The sequence below is a fragment of the Buceros rhinoceros genome, unplaced genomic scaffold, assembly GCF_000710305.1.
Source record: "Buceros rhinoceros silvestris isolate BGI_N320 unplaced genomic scaffold, ASM71030v1 scaffold9674, whole genome shotgun sequence".
Classification (NCBI taxonomy): Eukaryota; Metazoa; Chordata; class Aves; order Bucerotiformes; family Bucerotidae; genus Buceros; species Buceros rhinoceros.
Window position 1 is genome coordinate 10,297 of NW_010407638.1, and position 18,626 is coordinate 28,922.

The window sequence follows — 18,626 nt, forward strand, 5'->3', positions numbered from 1 at the left end:
GACAGTTTTTAAGTCTAGTGAGAACTCACAGGAGAGTATATATGTAGGTTAAAATCAAATGTGAGGTTCTACTGTGTCCTCTTTTTCTTTTTGCCTATAGCTTTCTATAATAATCTCTTTGGTAGCTGAAGTGACAACCTTAGGCTGCTGTTACAAACACACACACAACCCCCACCTCCCTTTCTCTTGCTTATGCCTCTGTTTTTCATTGTAGCTGACTGTGAAATGAAGGGGGGAAGAGCAGGGGCAGTTTTATTACTCCACGAGAAACATGAGAAATTCAAATGTCCTTTGAATGCTACAAATTTTTATTCCACACAGGCTTGCTTGGTTCTGGTGTTTGCTACTTATGACTCTAATGCTGATCTGGTAGTATCTGGTAATCTCTAATGCTGATCTGGTAGTTGTTTAGTAATGTATATGCTCATATGTTTCAGATATTCATCTGATGGAAGACTAATAGTATCTTGCAGTGAGGATAAATCTGTTAAGATCTGGGATACAAGAAATAAAATTTGTATTGATAGCTTCTTAGATTATGGAGGGTAAGTTCTAGTAGAAGAGAGGAGAGATGTAAATGTATAATTTTGATGAGAATAAATTCATGTCTTGTGGTAGTAACGTTTATATATATGCTATAAATTTGCTGATTTAATAGCTGCCATCTCTATCCTTTTTCCAAATTAAAAGTTTGTTATAGCTATATATTCTGCTAGACAGAATTTTTTTACTTGCTGCTTACAAACTCTTTGCAGCACTTCCTTCTAGGAACTTTGTACTCCAACACAAACTGTGAAGGCTTGAATCGGGGCAATTACACTATCTTTTTAACAAGAGCTGGATTACACAGTCTGATTTATTATGCACATCTTAGTTTTTTACACTTATTTCTGTTGCTTGCAATACCTTATTAGTGTTTCTGTACATGTGGATTCCACACCAGTTTGTGACAACTCAGTCTTAATATTGTGGGGTTTATATGTATATATTATACCAAAATATTTCTATGGAAACACATAATTAATCTGTTTTCATTAATTAAATTTAGATTTGCAAATTTTGTGGATTTTGACCCAAGTGGTACGTGTATAGCTTCTGCAGGTTCCAATCATACGGTGAAATTGTGGGATGTTCGAATGAACAAGCTACTGCAGCACTACAAAGGTAAAAACAATGTAGTTTGTTGTGTTTTCTTTAGAATGGAGCTCTTTGCAATGAAACGTGATTTATCTAGATTATATAATTTCATTTCTTACTGGGGGAGGGGGACAAACAGATCACATTGGCTTTTTGTAAGTAATGTTTTTGTAGTCTAGCAACCATAAATATCCAACCGAATCCTGATTATTCCTTTGGAATGCTTCTCTTAAATTTTAGAACAGAACTAAGCAAATGCTTTGGAGAGTCTGCTATGCCCCAGCATGTTGTTTGTTTTTTTTTTCCTTAAATGAAGTAGATTCTTCTTCGGGAAGTAGAAAAGATCAAAGGAAGTGTACATTTTCTGTTAGATATCTACAGACTTTGAATATTGTCTTCTGTAAATTAGTTCACAGAGCAGGGGTTAATTGTATATCATTCCATCCTTCTGGTAACTATCTCATCACTGCTTCTACCGATGGTACCCTTAAGATTTTGGACCTCTTAGAAGGAAGACTTATTTACACTCTTCATGGACACAAGGTATATACAATAATCCTATTTAAATGGAAATCTTAATAGATTATTCAGTATCTTTTCAAAAGGGAAGTAACGTTTATGCCATCATGCCTTTGTATCTAACTGCAGCTTGCAGTTAAACTTTAGTGGACAGCAAAGAGTTGTATTAATACATAGTGTCACAAGTGCATAAGGAAACGCATCAATTTTAATATAGCTCTTCAGTCAAGTTGTTTTGCAAAGATTTTACTGCAGTTAAATTGCTCCTTATTTATTAAAATTGAAAATTCTATGTTAGATAATGGCATATGTGTTTTTTCTCTCTGCATTAAAATACCATTATTACAGTAATAGCGTTATTTTACTGTATGATTTTTTTTTTCAGGGACCTGTACTTTCTGTGGCTTTTTCAAAAGCTGGTGAAAAATTTGCCTCAGGTGGAGCAGATGCTCAGGTTTGTGGTATTGTCTCTTCATATTAAATGTTTTAATGTTTGTTACAGTGGATGGGACTTAAATATAGTACGACACGTGTCAGCATATTGTAATTAGCATGTTATGTGTTCTCTCTAGCAGCGTGTTACGCAGACTTTGTTTAGCCCAAAGTTAAATTTGAAGAGAAAAATTATAAACACATTTAAAAAAATTTATCTTGACTTCTTTCAATTGGATGCTTCAATGAGAAGACCACAATGCTAACCATTTCTGTTTTACATATTAAAGTAAATGAATGCTTTTTAAATAGAAATATTTCAAGTGCTGCAATTCGGTGTCAACAAAGTAGTGACGTTGCAACCAGTATTAACACCTACATGCTCCATTAGGTTTTCACTTCTTTAAGTCACTACTCTGTAATTGTAAGAATTAAGTTGTTCTACTGGGAAAACTTTGGCTAGAACTGGGGAAAAAATCTTGTGTTAGTTTTGCTAATTTACATATGCGAAACAGCAAAGTACTGGATTTTGTACAGGGAAAAGTTATTTGAGCAGTTAAAGTTAAATGAAATAGCAAATCATATAATTAATCTTCATCTGCTGTGATAAATCTCATAATACAAAAATACTGTCAAGCTTGGAATCATCTCTGTCAGATCTTGAAAGAACTTTTGTAGCTCAAGGTTTAGAGTTTCACAGTCCGAAATGTTCCTTAATCTTGTCTTTTTCATTATTTCTTGTTATAAAATACTAAAAGCTCAACGTAGACATAGAAAAGCCATGCTCTAGAAATTAAGGTCTCTTGATTTTACTGTAAATCATGTTTATATTCTGTTTTGTGGAGTTTTAAATGTTTCAGATAGGAACAGAGATAGTCTTGGAAAATAATAAATACTTCTCAATTAAAACCTTCGGTATTATTAGCAAATATATAGTCTGTTTCTGGTTTTTACTTAATGCTTTAGGTAGAATGACTCAAAAGGACTCAAAGAAAAAAAATTAAAATTGCTTTCTATCACAAGACATTTGTAAAATTACTATTGGAAGTTTGCTAATGTTTTAACTTTTCCAATAACTGCAAGTCTTGGCGCTGCTTCTTACAAGCAGGAAAAAAAAAAATGGGAAAAGGTGTTTATTCTTTGAGTCTCTAGTCTAATGACTAATAATAGTCTCATGACTCTTCATTTCCATACTAAAGGCTTTTTTATGAGAATTTTTCGGTTCCAAAATGAAACTTTGATTCCTAGGTAATCCTGAACTGTAATCCTGAATTTTTCAGGAGTATTTTCTTTTGCATTTTATGACAACTGATATATCTTAACTTGAGAGGAAATGAAGTGCATGTATTAAACTAGGTCACATGACAGTGTTCATTTGAGTAGCTACAGTGATGAAAAGAACCTACAGTATTAAGCCTAACTCAACCTCCCAATTAAATGCCAGCAATACCCTGGGAATGCCTGTCGTATTGCAAGGTTCCTTTGAATTTGGTGTCCCCGATTGACAGTCATGTCATTGCCTTTCTCCTCCTCTGACTTTATGGTGTAGAGATGGTGGCACATGGGATCATGGAGTAAGTGCAAAAATCTATAAGATGACTCATCCAGTTTCATTCCAGCGGAATTGAAGTAGTCATAGTAGGTCTAGTAATGAATCCTGGTTTTATTTACCTTGCAGAAAGGCTATTTTTATCTGTTGAAGCTTTTCACTTTTTCTTATGAACATTCAGGTGGGAGAGGGCTACTTATTTTGCTGCAACTTTCACCTTTGTATTACAAGTTTCAAAATGTGCAGTGCTCAATATTGTGTGGTAATTGCATATGCATTGTCTTTAGCTCTGGTAAGTTTATTCCTCAGTGTCCATTTTTTTTTTTTTTTTTTGGTGTATATATACCTGTACTCCACAAACATGCTTTTTTGCTGACCTATCCACAGCCCTCTTCGAGGTCTGCCAGGAGAATAGTTATGGGACCTCTTTCTTGAGTCACTGATTGAATTAAATTGGCTTACTGTAAATGTAGGCTGTATTAATTTGAAGAGTTCTGCTGACAGATTGGCAATGTCAAGCTGATGAGCAAGGGCTAGCCATAAAAGTGTTATCATCTTTCCCTTGTGCAGCATCCAGAAGATAGTGTGTGTCCGCAGCATGAGTTGGAGGCAGCTGATTCATTAAAATTACCACAGATTACCTGCTCTGTACGCGTATTACATTCTCAAACAACAGATAAAATCTGGAGTTTTTTTTCTCCGTCAAAGAAGGAAAGCAAATATCTCTGTCTCTAGTTTCCAGTTTCTTTCTGGTTGGAGCCAGCTGACAGCTTTGTTCAGAACCACATTACATATTTGAAACAAGCACTGAATAATCTTTTATTTCTTTCCTCAATCAAAAAAAACCTCATCATATATGTGAAGTTCTGAAGTTCATGCTCTTCACACTTCTTGGCTATATGTGCACATGACTATTTATCTGCTTTCATGGAAGATATAAGAGCTTTTACTTTATACCTATTCCTTTGGAAGGTAGCAGTCTGTGCTGTTAATTCAGTTCTTACCATATAGAAGAGACAACTACTGTGTCTGGTGACTGCATTGACATAAAGGAAAATAACTCCTTATGGAATAACTAGTTTTCTAGAGTTGTGCATTATTGCTTTTACACTGTAGTTGCGACACTCAAAGCATATACAGATGTCTTCATACTGGCTTTATTCTTATTAATTTATTTTTTTATCTGTAATGATGAAGCTGCAGTGGCGTGACCTTCCCCTTTAGAGCAAAATGAAACACATTTAGTGCTCAAGCTGCTCAGATGCTCACCACTGATGAAAGATCCTACTTCTGCTGCCTCCTGCCTATATATCCTTGCTTACACTCAGTGTTGAGCCAGTTTGAATTGCTAAACCAGCAGAAAATTAGACTGAAAAAACAGGGGAAAGCTGCATAAATGTGGGTAACTTTATACTGGATTGGGCAATGGAGGTAGAAGAACTTCACAACTGAAGAGAGCAGGACCTCCCTCAGTGAGCTGCTGTGAATCAACTAATCTATCACCTAACTGCCCTGCAAGTGCCAGGTTCTGAGGCAGGTTTATATAGTTTGTACTGAGATCCACACATTCTGCTTTCACTGATACTACTGTCTGAATCAGTTTGGGTCCATCTTTATTGGTGTAGTGTGTCTCCCAGTGTATATTTAGGGTCTTCCACTCAACAGAATCGTGAATCACAGATGCTGAACCTGAGATGAACTTGCGACAATGCAGCTACTTAGGAGTACATTAAAAATGTGATTTAGTCTGCTTGGAATTTCTGTGAGCAAACCTGTGATTTGTGCTGCTTATGTATAGTTTATAAATTTCTGAAAAATACATTTAATGGATTTTAAAAAAATTTTGGCTGGACAGGCAAGTAATTTTAAGTCGGATCATGGTCCTGTCTTTAAAGCTGTTTCCTAAATTAGAGGAAACAAATTCAACTTCAGACTTTGGAAACTGGTATCTTTGAAGTGTTATAAACTTCCTTTTTTATTTTCTTTTTTCTCTTAGCACTTACAGTAACAAAGATGACACAAATCATGTAAACTTGTGGTAAATTTAATTAAATTACTTACATATAAAATTGTTTAGTGACTCTTGACAGTGTGCGATATTGTGCATTATGATTTGGTTTCATGGCCTATCCATAAGGCCAGATAGAAGGTAGTCTGCTATCTTGCATCTGCATTCTACTACCTTACGTCTGCATTTGCTCGTGGGGTGGCTGTTGTATATGGTTTCTACCTTGAATGTAGTTGGGCAAGGTTCAGAAAATAAATTTCTGTTGCTAAAGCACTGGAACCAGGTGCTTTAGAGTTCTGTAGACTCATTTCTTCTGTTTCCTCAAACTTGTTTGACCTGTAAACCTTTATAAGGGAGAGAAATTTGATAGTGTATGACCCCTTGATATGGCAGAAAAATAACTTGGCAAACTTTTGTCCCAGCGGACTGTACTTTATTTTATGGTTATCGAGACTTCTTTTAGACTTTTTTTAGTAGATTGAACCACATCTGTTAAACTTGAAATACAAGACACTCGGAAGTGCCTGTGTTGTAGTAGAGATCAGACTAAGTAATGACAGCGGGCTCATTCTGATGTGATCTATTAGTAATAACAGACTTCACTGAATAGTTATGTTTTGGTCACTAAATATGCTTTGATTACTTACTGATATGATGGCTTCTTACAGATATTACTGTGGAAAACTAACTTTGATTCATTTGATTATAAAGATGTTCTTAAACACCATATGAGAAGAGTACATATTGATGAGCCTCCTCATCTTCTTGATGTTTACCCAAGGTCACCTCACCTCCATGATGAAAAACTTCATTCAGTTGAGGTGAGTGCAGTAAGTATTCTAATATAGGAAACTAGCATTTGTAAACACTGTCTGTCTAACATTTATAGTTAAACGTGTCCTATGTATACCAGAGAGCTTTTTGTTATGTAAAATACTTTGGAAGTGACCATAGCTTATGAATCCACATTAAGATTACTAGGCTAGCTGATGCTGTCAGATTTATCCTGGTGAATTTCTTTCACGCTTTTTGCATACGTCTGTACTCTACACCCGATTTAAACAAAACATAGATGATAGTCTGATTTCTGAAGTAATATGTCGGACTGTTGCAGGAGCAAGCTCTTTAGTGAGCTTTAGGATACTACTCAAAATACGTGATCATAGGCAGGACAAGGTGGCTTTGTAACTGAAAGTCAAATACCTGATTGTCACAAGCTGTTGCTCTTTCCAAGACCTTTATGTATCGTGAGAAGATCTTGATATCTACCTAAAAATTTAGAAAGCCTTTCTAGGCTAGTAGTGTGGGTTTATGTCACTACAGAGTAGCAGCTCTGTGTAGACTAATTTTTCTGATAATTTCATTCTACAGCTACTTTTTCTGTCAAACCTTCTACCAGCAATTCTGGGAAGTACTGTGAATTAGGAAACCAAAGTGTCAAGTATTCTATCTGTATTTGGAAAATATCATTTGTCAGGTTGTCTGAAAGCTATGCTAAATAGGTAAATAGGATCTCTTTTGCAGCTTATTTTCAGAATTGATGTAGTGGTATAATAGTTTAGATAGTGTTAAAGCTAAGTTACCAAGTTTTTGTTGTTCCATCTGTCTTTTCCATGTTTCTGCTGAGCTTCTGTCTGTCTCATGAAAGTTAATAGGTTTTTTTGTTGTTGTGGTAAGGCAAAATGCTCCAGAGTATAGCATAGCATAGTGGGACTAGAAATACTGTAATTTGCAGTTACAGGAGGAAATATTTAAGAAGATGAAACACTAGAAGTTTTCATCTAGACACGTGAGATGTGTTATAATCCATTGCCCCAAGTTGTGCTGAACTGGATAGGTTTAGTCCTCCTATAGCAAGGATGAAGATGGATTGCCTTATGTTAGAGTTCAAAGTGGTAGAACACAAAAATTCAACAGAGGTACAGACAGAATTCAATAGGGAAGTAATTCTGTCCATGCTTTTTTTAAAATTTCTAAAGTCTCATGCTTCTCCAGGTTTCTTGTTGATTTTGGGTAGGTTTTACTTTTCTAGCCCCAGTTTCCTAAACAGGGCAAGGTTCCTGCTATTCCAGAATCTGGTTCTGGGAAAATAGTACACAAAAAAATGGAGCTGGCATTACTCAATTTATTCAGCTGGTTTCAGAGAGGCAGTGGTAGTCTTTTCACGTCACTGGTTGGAAATGCTGTTTTGAACTAAATAGGTTGCACAAGAGCATTATGAATTGATGGTATCACCTGGTATTTTGCCTTCTGGATAGTGACTGAAATGTGGAGCTTGAGTGTACTTTCACCTTTCCTCAGAACTTTTCCTTATTAGCTCTTGAAAGCTCTACACAGAGCCAGTAATATTTAAGATACCTTCTTTAGTTTTTTTTTTTCTTTCTTCCTGCCTACTTTTTGAAGCATATTTAACTTCTATAAGAAATTCCTTAGTTGTATCTCCCTCCTCTTCAGACCAGCAGTAGGCTGAATTTTAATGCAGTGTTGATATTCATGTTCTTGACTCTATAAAAATTTTTACAACTGTTCTGCAGCTGCACTGATCAGTGTGATTCTTGAATATTTAAGTAGATGTTTAAAGCTTAAAACCATTACAATTATTCAGACAATTAGGAAATGTAAGTAAATTATTCGTTCTCTGAAGACATCTACTTTTTTCCATTGACCATAGAGGTAATCTTGTGTGACCAGCTGAGATACAGGTGTCTAACAGCACGTCTAAATTTAGCTGAGTGAAATTCTAGTCATTGTCTCCCTTTGAATTAAGGAGCTTTTAGAGATATTTGAAAATAGTATGTCTAGTCAGTAATGCAGTTTCAGTGCCATATACTAAAAGAAATGCATTCCACTTGGTGACAGTTGTATTTCTGAATTGCCTATATTTGTACATAATTAGTGTTTCATATACTAAAGACCTCTTCAAAGCAGATGGAATATAAAAATGTTTCCTTTAAAAAGGCAGCATTGAGATTTGAACATGTTAAGATGTGTAGAGTTTATCTTGAGCATGAAAAGCTGTTGTTACTTTCATTTTAAAATTTTCCGTGTAATTTCAGTTGTAAATATTTTCTTAGATGAAGAAAACCCGAATATACACTAGGTGGCAGTAGAAATAAGAATATATGGCTTCCTTGGCTAAACACTAAACAGTGTTTAGTCCAACTGAAAGCTAAATTTCTCTTTGTGTGTTTGGTGAGATTATTTTAGAGCTAATTACGTAATTTTCCTAGGAAATATTCAGTGTGAGTAACTTCCTCTTTTAATTTTATTAAGTTTTTGTTTTTTGATGTAACGCCAGTGTTTTCTGAAATGCATTATAAAAATAAAGTGAGAGGTGGCAGGGGTGGGTTTTTTTTTAAATTGGGAATACTTTATTAAAATCAATAAAGGGGCATAATTGTTTACAGAAAGCATATGGCTAAGAATCACATACTTAGTTAGCCGCCTTCTTTTGTTCTTCTCCTAGTTCTCTCTCCTAAGCAGTGATCCTAGTTCCTGCCTCTCACTTTAAGTGATGTATTTTGGTTTCACTCCACTTCACTATTTAGCAATCTGTACTTCCTTATATCAAAGGTTGTTCAGAAACCTTCCTTCAAATATATCTTGTGCTATGGATGAAAATGTGATCATTTTATTGTATTGGAAGAAGCTAATGAAAATACTTATATGTACACTTATACCAGGTAATTAAAGGAAAGCTTTGGAAGAGTGTTTTTGAAAACCTTTAATACACGACAGTTCTCTTTACCTTGCTTTTTAGTATTCTGAATTTTCTATCTTATTTATTAAAGTTAAGTTTTTTCAAATGTTTGGTGAGATGATCTGACAGCCAACTACATCACCTTGTCAGGAAATGTCATCATTTGAAACTTTTACACTTACCTTCATTCCATTACCTCATTAATTTTTAGTGCAATATTGAACATGAATATTTGCAAGAAGGGTTTAGCCACAGCTTTCATGTTTTTGTGCTCTTTCTTTAGTCACTTTGCTATATCTTACTTGTTCCTTAACAATTTTATATATCTCTGTATATAGATATATCTTTTAATATGGCCTATCACAGTTTCTGCACCCCTAGTCAGTGTTTGCAATGCCCCTCATCACCCCTTTATTTCTTATAAAGCAAATCTATATGTGGAGGAGACTTTCATTCCAGCTCTAGGGTGTGACACTTCCACATAAAAAGCATGTTTTCTTAATTTAATCATACCATGTATTTTTTTAGCAATCCTATATCAAGAGAAACATTAAACTCATTCTAAAATATCTCTGTATAGAACAAGGAGATACTATCTCAAATAAGATGTTTCAAGAGCTGTTAGTAATAATATTACAGCAGCTCCTCTGCATTAGAGTATCGATAGCTGATAGGCACCTGCTGTCCTTCTTCTGCAGAGTCTTGCAGGTGCATTGTCGTCTCTTCTATGCCAACAGCATGTCAGAAAAAGACTTTAGGCTTAGTTGCCCATAGTACAATTGGCACTCAGATGATGTGTAAGTTATATTTATTACACAGCTGGCTAAAGGTCAGAAGCAAATGACCTTGGTCGTGCTTTGCACTAGACAAATATAAGCTCTTTTAGGACAATTGTCTATTAAATAGATAAGGTGTATCTATAAAGGGGGAAAAAAAGTAAAATTTGCAGTTCCCCTCTTCCTCACCTTAACTCTGAAGTGGTAAGCGATTTTATATGCAGAGAGGACTTTCATTAATGATGTTTCTATAGAGAAAAAACTAAAGGACAAATCCAGTTAAAATGGCAGAACTTTCAGATAAATGGAAAGTTATTACTTAGACCATGTTACCTGGCTTTAGTTCTCCTTTCTCCCTTTCTACCAAGTCTATTTGATAAAATTGGAAGAAAGCAACGCTTGATTCTGATAACTACAGATTTTCAGCAATTAAAATATCCTGTCACTAGGCAAGTGTGAGTTTGGGGATTTTTCTTTTTTTCACTTTCAAGTAGGATGGTTGGAATTAATGCTGTCTCTAAGGCCACTGTTGGATTACTGATAAAAAGTTGAAAAGGGGAAACTTCATTTCTCTTTACTACACCAGACTTCTTGGTGATTTAAAAGTCATCTAGTCCTTTTATGAATTTTGTCAGTTCATGTACTTCCATATATCATCATGCTGAGAGGGAAAACGTATTAGGCTGTGATACACTTAGATAATACAACGGCAGCGAAAATGCTCACACAGATTTTTATAGGGAGGATATTTTGATAATTTAGAAGCAACAGCTTTTTTGAACTATGTTCTCTTATGTTTTTGTTAATGCTACACTTTCAGGAAAGGACATTAGGAAAATATTGCTAAAGATATAGGTTAATTCCTATAACCAACAGCAAGCAAGTAGTCCAGCTGTGATATTAACATGTCAAAATCACAGATGTTGTGACGACATCTGATCAATCGTCTCTGACATTATCCCAGTATAAAGCAGTTTTTTCTGTGTTTTTAAGAACAGCGTGGTTTGTGTTTGGCCAGTTAACTTATTGCAGGTTTCAGTGTCACCTCCTACCTGTTTTCAACAACCGTGCTTTTTCGAGTTATTTTGACAACCAGAGTTGGCACACAAGAAGCAAGTATGTCGACATTCTGTCTATTGTGATAGATGACTTGAGCAGCTTGTGTGTGAGTTGGGAACTGACTGATCTGGGCTGCTACGCATGTGCTCACTTTCAGCTTTGGTGCTAAGGATGTACTCGCGTCAGCAAGGCACCTCAGGTTTAGGGCCTGGCTTGGTGCACAGATTCCTATGCATTGCTGAGCCAGTGTGGCTGCAACCACACTGATCGTAGCTCAAGCTGAATGGTAGTGGGACTCACAAGCTACGGTATGAGACTCTGAATGAGGATGTGCTCTAAATAAACTACAACAGGCACGGGACCAGTGTAGCATAAAAAGAGAATGGGGCAAAGCTGTAGTTGGAAACCTCCACAAGTGGAGGGCTAGTGCTTTCCTTGAACTGTAACAAGCCAATTGAGGATCATTGCTAGAAGGCAGCTCTCAAGTCCAGAGTTATCCAGGACAATACTCCCCTTGTGTCAAGGGCAGTTCTCTTGCTGGCAGGAAGATTAGGAACGATGGCCTACAACAGCACCCACAAGTAATTGACCCTGGAAAGTAAAACTCAAAGCCCTTATAGGTGTTGGTCAGATGCAAAAACTTTCAAAAGCACATTTATTGACAATTACAGAGTTGGGAAGTGTTTTGAATGCTTCTTACTGTTCAGTGTTTCAGCATCATCATTGGCCATTCTGATAATTGCATGGCTTCAGCCTTGGGCAGGTTTTGAGTTAGCTGTCTTAGTCAATCTACTTCAAACTAATATTTTTAACTTCATTTTTATTGAGTTGTTATGTAAATCAGTTCCTTAATACTTGGACCTCTTGTAGTAGGAATCCCCTCAGTTAGTTTTGGGTTATGGAGGTTTATGAAGTGTAAATTTTATTTCTCTAATAAATGCATATCTGTGTTTTCTTTCTGTATTATATGATTGCATTTTACATGATTGGAGGGTAACATCCTACCTTTATGTTTACGAATTTTAAAGCCTGTTTCTAGGCCTTAGTGAATAGTGATTAATGTAGGAAGTTGTCCTTTTTATTTCAGTCTCATTTCCCTTTCTCTACTGATGCTGAAATAATAATATTTAATTTTCAATAGGTCAACCCTGCCTTTGATGTGGCTGATACACAAACACTTGACCCGCCTGTCATAGAAATTAGTTTCTCTTCATCTCTCAGTATTCCGGTAAGTTGCTTTCTTGGGGAGGGAGGAGGAAAGGAAAAAGGAAATAGAGGATGTAGCTTACACTAACATGTTATCAGGAATGTGCTCTTCCTGTCTATATGAATGAAATATATTTTTTTAATATGGTCGACTGCTTAGAGCTCAATATCCTGACTTTTCAGCTTAAGTTTTTTTCAGTTCCCAAACCTAGCCAGAAGATGGTGTAATAGCAAAGCTTTCACATTATACTAGTAATTTTACCTGTATGCTAAGCAGAAGTTCTAATTATAAGCCCATGCTAATTGTATCTAAATATTACTGTTAAAATTTGTGGCTTATTCTCAAATATTTTTTGTAATTCTGTCTTTATCTGCATATAATGGGAAACCTTCAGAATACTTGGCTCATTGATAAAATTCCAAAAATGATGTTTTAATTTTTCTCCTTTTAAGGCCATCTTGTAGTTCTCTAGGAAAAAAAAAAGTAACACGTTTTAAGACAGACTCATAGGATTAGATCCTTCTAGTGTTAGCTCTTCATATGACATTGGTATGGCGTGTGGGAGGAAAGGAAGGCAATGTTTTAATGATAGTTTCGTAGGAGGAGAAATATGCTCTCCTGGTATGAAATCTAAAAGACGTACTGTTCCGGAATTAGGTTAAAATGGGAATTTCTCTTTTAGCTCAGAATCTGTTCCTGTGAAGGCATAAATTGTATCTGGAGCAATTTTAGTTACCACAACAAGAGTTTGCGTGGCTGAAGGGTTAATACACGAGGTGTGGTTTCTGCTGTTCTATTTTGTCATGAATAATTTATAAAAAGGTGAAGATACTTTATACAATTCTTTAGGACCATTTTTTGAAGATCGTGATTCAGAGGTTAATGTTTAAGAGAAACATTTTGTTCAAAACAAGTAATCATATAATAACTTCTATTTGAGACATGATAATTTCATCTATTTTAAGGTTTAGCAGTTGATGTGTTGTGTTTTCACAATGGAAATACGGTTCTTTAACTTCTGCCAAAAGTAATTTGCAAACTGGCAGAAATGTCTTTAAGCTTGACAGATATTGGATTGTGGTGGATATAATTCACTGGCTATCTATCATTTTAAGATACTTTGTGTTCCTTACTTCCTGATCTTGATACTGATCATAGAATTCAAATGTATGGTTACACTGTAATTCTTTGTTACATATCTATAAATCTGCCAATCATTTAATCTCCTGCATTAATTCTTTTATATGAGAGCAGTTTATAGAATTTCATGCCTAAGACTCATAGTAGGAATAAGTTGACCCCATAGAGACAGCATCCTTTTGATTGCTGGCTGGGTGTCTTTACAGTCATCTTCATTACAAAAAAGTACTGCTTTGAAATACATGCCTTTTGACTATGTTAGTAATGACTCCTTTTTCACATTATAGTGATCTTCTGTTCACTGTTGATTCTTACCTTTCTGCATCTCATCATTCACCATCTGCATCTTTTTCCACCTAGCAGCATTTCTGTATCCTCATTACTCAAACTATAGCCTTAAGGGCAACTGCTCTGTCCAGCACACCACTGTTGACACAAATCCAGAAACCATTTGCATATTTCCTCTGTCACTAGCATCCTTCCTCTCCCCTAGTAAGTAACACTTTCCCCAACTTTGCCAACCTATCTGCTCCTCTACTTTCTGGTGTCAACTCATCTTTTAGTGTCATCATCCCGTCCGGTGTCTGTCTGCTGCATTACCAGCTTCTGTTTTTTGTGAGGTTATCACCTGTTTCTCTAATCAGGCCAGTCATCCATCTTTGTCTTATTTCCAAACGGGTTTGGATCTTGGTGACTCGGACCTTTTCATCTGAAGCTGTCTCAATTTCCCCTGTGTGTAGAGGCCCTGTCTACAGAGGCTTCATATGTTCTTCATAAAAGTCAAAGGGGTAAGGGCAGGTCCTGGATTTCTTCCCATCCCACCTTCACTGCCAGATTTTCTCTGTTTGTCCTCACTGGAATGATGCTGTGTTTGTGGTTTAGTAGGGTTTTTTTTTAATACTCCTCTAACTTGAGGTTACCAACCTCTAGTCTAATTCCTTTTCCTCCCCCATCCCTCTTCCTGATTTCAGCCATCCTGGGTTGCTTTTTCCTACTGGTTATCAATGACAATAATGTCTTATCAGTACCTACATATTCTTTTTGAAGTGTTTTCTCTAGCATAAGTAGATCTTCTGTCCTTCTGATATATGTAGAGAGAAAAATGCACTATGCACTTACGTATCTTTAAGAGTTCTTGTTCAATGTCTTTATTATGCATGTAGCACAACAGGGTCTAAGAGTTATTTACTAAATGCCTTTGCAAGTCCCTGGACTACTGGAAGTAGCTACTCAACATGTTTAATTCTTCCGCTGAAGAAGAGATACAGCCTTTCTCAGATCAGTCTCAAGTGTTTAAAGACCAGCTTCTTTGTGACAAGCAACAACATTGAAGCTTTTGTAGGATCTGTGATGAGTTTCCTAAAGCTGCCTGAAATACCTGCAGGAAGGTTGGAAGTCTATATAAAACTTCATAATGTTTTGTTGAATGGCTGTCAAAATTCCTAATGGTAAGCGGGCAAACTCCCACAAGTCTCAAGCTACTTCAGGAAATAAGAGAAAGTGTTCTCCCTATTGAGAATCTCTTCTTCAAGTATTGGATCTCTCTCCTTTCCTACTGGTCATAGGAAATATGCTATTACTGTCCCAAAGATGACTAGTGGCAGAGTAAAAATGTTTCTTCCCTTCTTTAAAGATTTGTTAATAAAAATGATAGAGCAATATAGGTTGAGAGGGATGTCTGGAGGTTAGATGATAACCTTCCCCTTAAAACATGGCCAACTTGAATCCAGTTCCTAAAGGCCTCATCAAGTTCACTTGTTAATATTTGTAAGGATGTAGATCCCACCACCTCTCTGGGCAGCTTGGTCTAATGTCTGACTGGTGAATTTTCTTTCGTAATATGTAGCTAGAATTTCCTATGTTCTAACATGTCTGTTATTTCTAATTCTATTACAGTGGTCCTCTAAAGTGTCTTGCTTTATCTTCTTTCTATCCACCTATTAGATATTTGAGATGGCAGTAACATCTCCCTGTATCCTTCCTTCTTATGGCTGAACAAAGCTGGCTCTCTGCTTTTTCTTGTATATCATATGTTCCAGCCCCCTCACCATCTTGCTTGCCCTCTGCTGGATTTGCACTAGGATGTTAATGTCTCATACTGAGAAGCCCAAAACAAAACAGAACACACAACTCCAGATAAAGATGCAGCTAAGTATCACTGGCATCTGTTCTTGACAACAGTCTGTCTGGAGAAAATATGAAAAATAAATATTTAATTTAACACTCTTGATTCTTTATTGTTAACTTAAAATATATGTTTAGCTATTTTCTTAGCAATTCATTTATACTTTGAGCTTTATCTGTATGAGGAAATACTGATATTATCTCTTCCTCCCACTCCTCCTCTTCTTTTCAAGGAATTTTAATTTTTTGCTTCATCGAAGCCAGCAATCTGTAACAACTTGCACACTTAAAATGCCTGCTTATGTGGGGTTTTTAAATTTACTTGTATTTTCTTACTTCAGAGATTAAACCAAGATATGCAGGTATGAATGCTCTCATAGGGATTTTGCTAGAAAACACTTTAAATTATTAAACTCTGACCTCTAAATACCTTTTCAGCTTGCATTCTAACTTAAAGCTGTGAGGCCAATTCTTTTTAAACATGGTGAAAAACCTGTTTTCACCTTAGATTCACACTGATGCAAGTTCCTTTGTGAACTTAGTGATGGAAATCTGGTCATTATTGGTAGAACTTCAGTGCAGTCTTCAGTAGGGAGCTGCTTTCTTTTTGGACTTTAATTATAAATATAAAAACATTAAGAATTCCTGTCTGCGTATTATTATTGTCAGGAAAATAGTTTTGGATTTTATGATGCATTTATTCAGTTCTCCTGCGTGTAACCAAAACAGTATAAAACCAAGCTATATATGCGTAATTGGTATTTGCATAATACACTGACTTTTCCAATGGTAAGAGTCTTCATATGTTGCAGTTATTAAAAATGAGGTGTCTTCTAGCCTTTTAGGCTCTGAAAATGTTCACTGAACTGGGGTTGAGGTTTTGAGGCTGGGTGTGTTTTTTCTCCTTTCATTCTCATTGAAGACACTGAAAGCATTACTGCCTTTCTCCCATCCCTCCTTCTCATGTCAAGAAGCTTAATATTGCCTTTGTTTTCTGAGCTATTGAAAAGGAAAAATTGCAAGGCTTGTTTCCCTTTGGGACTATTTCCTCCTGTTTCATCCTCTGATATCGCTTTTAGTTTTGAGGGAGTTGGGTTTTTTCAAGTCTGTAAGGCAATACATTGGTAACCTCCGGTTCCTGATAAGCTGTTGGGAACAAGGGAAAGTTGATGATGTCTCGGTAGTTTTTACTGACAGCAGCAGGAAATCACTGTAGAGACTCTGTAATGTTCCATCCCCTGACCTTGCTCATGTAAACAGGATTTGGAGGAAGCAAAGCAATGTACTGTAATCTGGAAGTCAGAATGTCTGTGCTGGCTGGGAGATGTTTGCTATTCTTTCTCTTTCAGTGCTAGTTAATGCTGAAAACAAGACGTTTATTGTTCATTTACAGTGCAATTTCTACAAAGTTAAGACTGGATTAATTATTGGAAGGGAAAAGATAGGGATTGTTCCTGTTTGGAGTAAAAGCAACATACTATGTTTTAAAATAGCGTGACCAAGTAAATTCTAGCCCTTAACTTGTAAAATATGTGAAAGCAAGTAAGAGCACGTGCCACTTTTATTCTTCAAAGTAAGGCATTGTTCGTTTATCTGTCCTGCATTTGTAGCAGGTGTCTTGATGCAAAAAGAAGTATCTCTCAAATTGAATCCTCAGTTTGTCCTTTACACATTGCTTTCCCTGTATATTTTTTCAGGGTTTACGTTATTTTTGACGCAATTTTTTTCCTGCCTTTATTTTAAGTACAACTAGAAATTAAACAAAAAGCCCCAATCTAAAAAACCACCCTGTATATTTTGCAAAGACAGAAATTATGAATGCAAGATTTACATCTATTCTTCCATCTCTATGTATATGAAGGCTTACACAACTATGCTTCCTATTGGGATCTTATTTTTAAAAGATCTTGGAGTAATGTCTTTCCCTTGCATGGCTTAACACAACTCCAGAATCCTGTAGAAGAGAATGACAAAAGCAATTTTATTTTAAAAGCTAGAAACATTGCATATTTTCCTTACCATGCAAGTTCAAATTTATTCTGATTTATGTCCTTTCCTGCCTCCAGCCTTACATGGAAATAAACACCAACTGTCTCAGTGAGGTTAAGGGGAGGGGAAAAGGAAGAAAGGAAAGAATAGGAATTTTATACATAGATCATCTCCTGGGGCTCAAGTCCAGCTCAGAAGGGAACAGCCAGTAGAGTAAAACTCGTACAGCTCTTCACTGTGCACAGTGGTTGCCCTTACTACTTGTTGTAGTTCATCCAAAAGCACAACAGGTCTCTGTAGTTCATAGATTTAAAGTTTGCTTGAGACCTTGGACATCTAGCCTTCCAGTTAAGCTCTGATCATTGCATGATATTCATACATTTTCTTTTTTTCTCTACCAAAGGAAAGTTCTGGCACTACCCCTTTGAAAGGAAGACTAGAATCATTTTTCTCTTTTTCTTAGAGGACAATGTCCTGCTTGTGTTCCTTGTCCAAAACTCAGTTGCCAATTAGTCTGAGCTCTGCACTGGCAGAAGGGCTCTGATAAAAATTGGCATTTCTTAGTCTCTCCCATCACCTTATCTTCCTTGTTCCCAGACAGAGAAATAAGAAAGGCCACTCCTTGAATAGCTATGGATTTTTTTCTATATGCTGCCATTGTTCTGGTTAGCAGTAAAGTCATATTTGATTGCCAACTCCATGATCTGAACTCCAAATCACAAACATGGAATGAAATTAGGCAGTATGTGAAGAGATCCTTCCTCCAAAGTTTTGAGGTAAAACTGTCTTCACCTTTTCCACAGATGAGCATACCAAAACCTTTCAAATAGGCTCCAAATCTCTGATGCTAAGTCTTGTGAAAACATAGAATAAATGCTGTAAAGACAACTCGGAAGTGTTCAACGCAGTAGAACAAAAATAAAAATTGGCTTACAGCACACTCCAGACAGACTTTCTCCTCTTTGCTTGCAGTGTGTGGGGCTAGG

At 36.2% G+C, this 18,626-nt stretch overlaps 1 protein-coding gene across 1 annotated transcript in view; it reads left to right on the forward strand.

Annotated features, from left to right (window-relative positions):
• Nucleotides 1–18,626, forward strand: part of POC1B (POC1 centriolar protein B) — a 40,991-nt gene that overhangs the window by 1,984 nt on the left and 20,381 nt on the right. The window contains exons 3-8 of the mRNA XM_010134550.1: nt 438–545; nt 1,049–1,164; nt 1,547–1,680; nt 2,042–2,110; nt 6,314–6,466; nt 12,322–12,408. Of these exons, the coding sequence (XP_010132852.1) occupies nt 438–545; nt 1,049–1,164; nt 1,547–1,680; nt 2,042–2,110; nt 6,314–6,466; nt 12,322–12,408 (667 nt within the window). The remainder of the gene's footprint in view (nt 1–437; nt 546–1,048; nt 1,165–1,546; nt 1,681–2,041; nt 2,111–6,313; nt 6,467–12,321; nt 12,409–18,626) is intronic.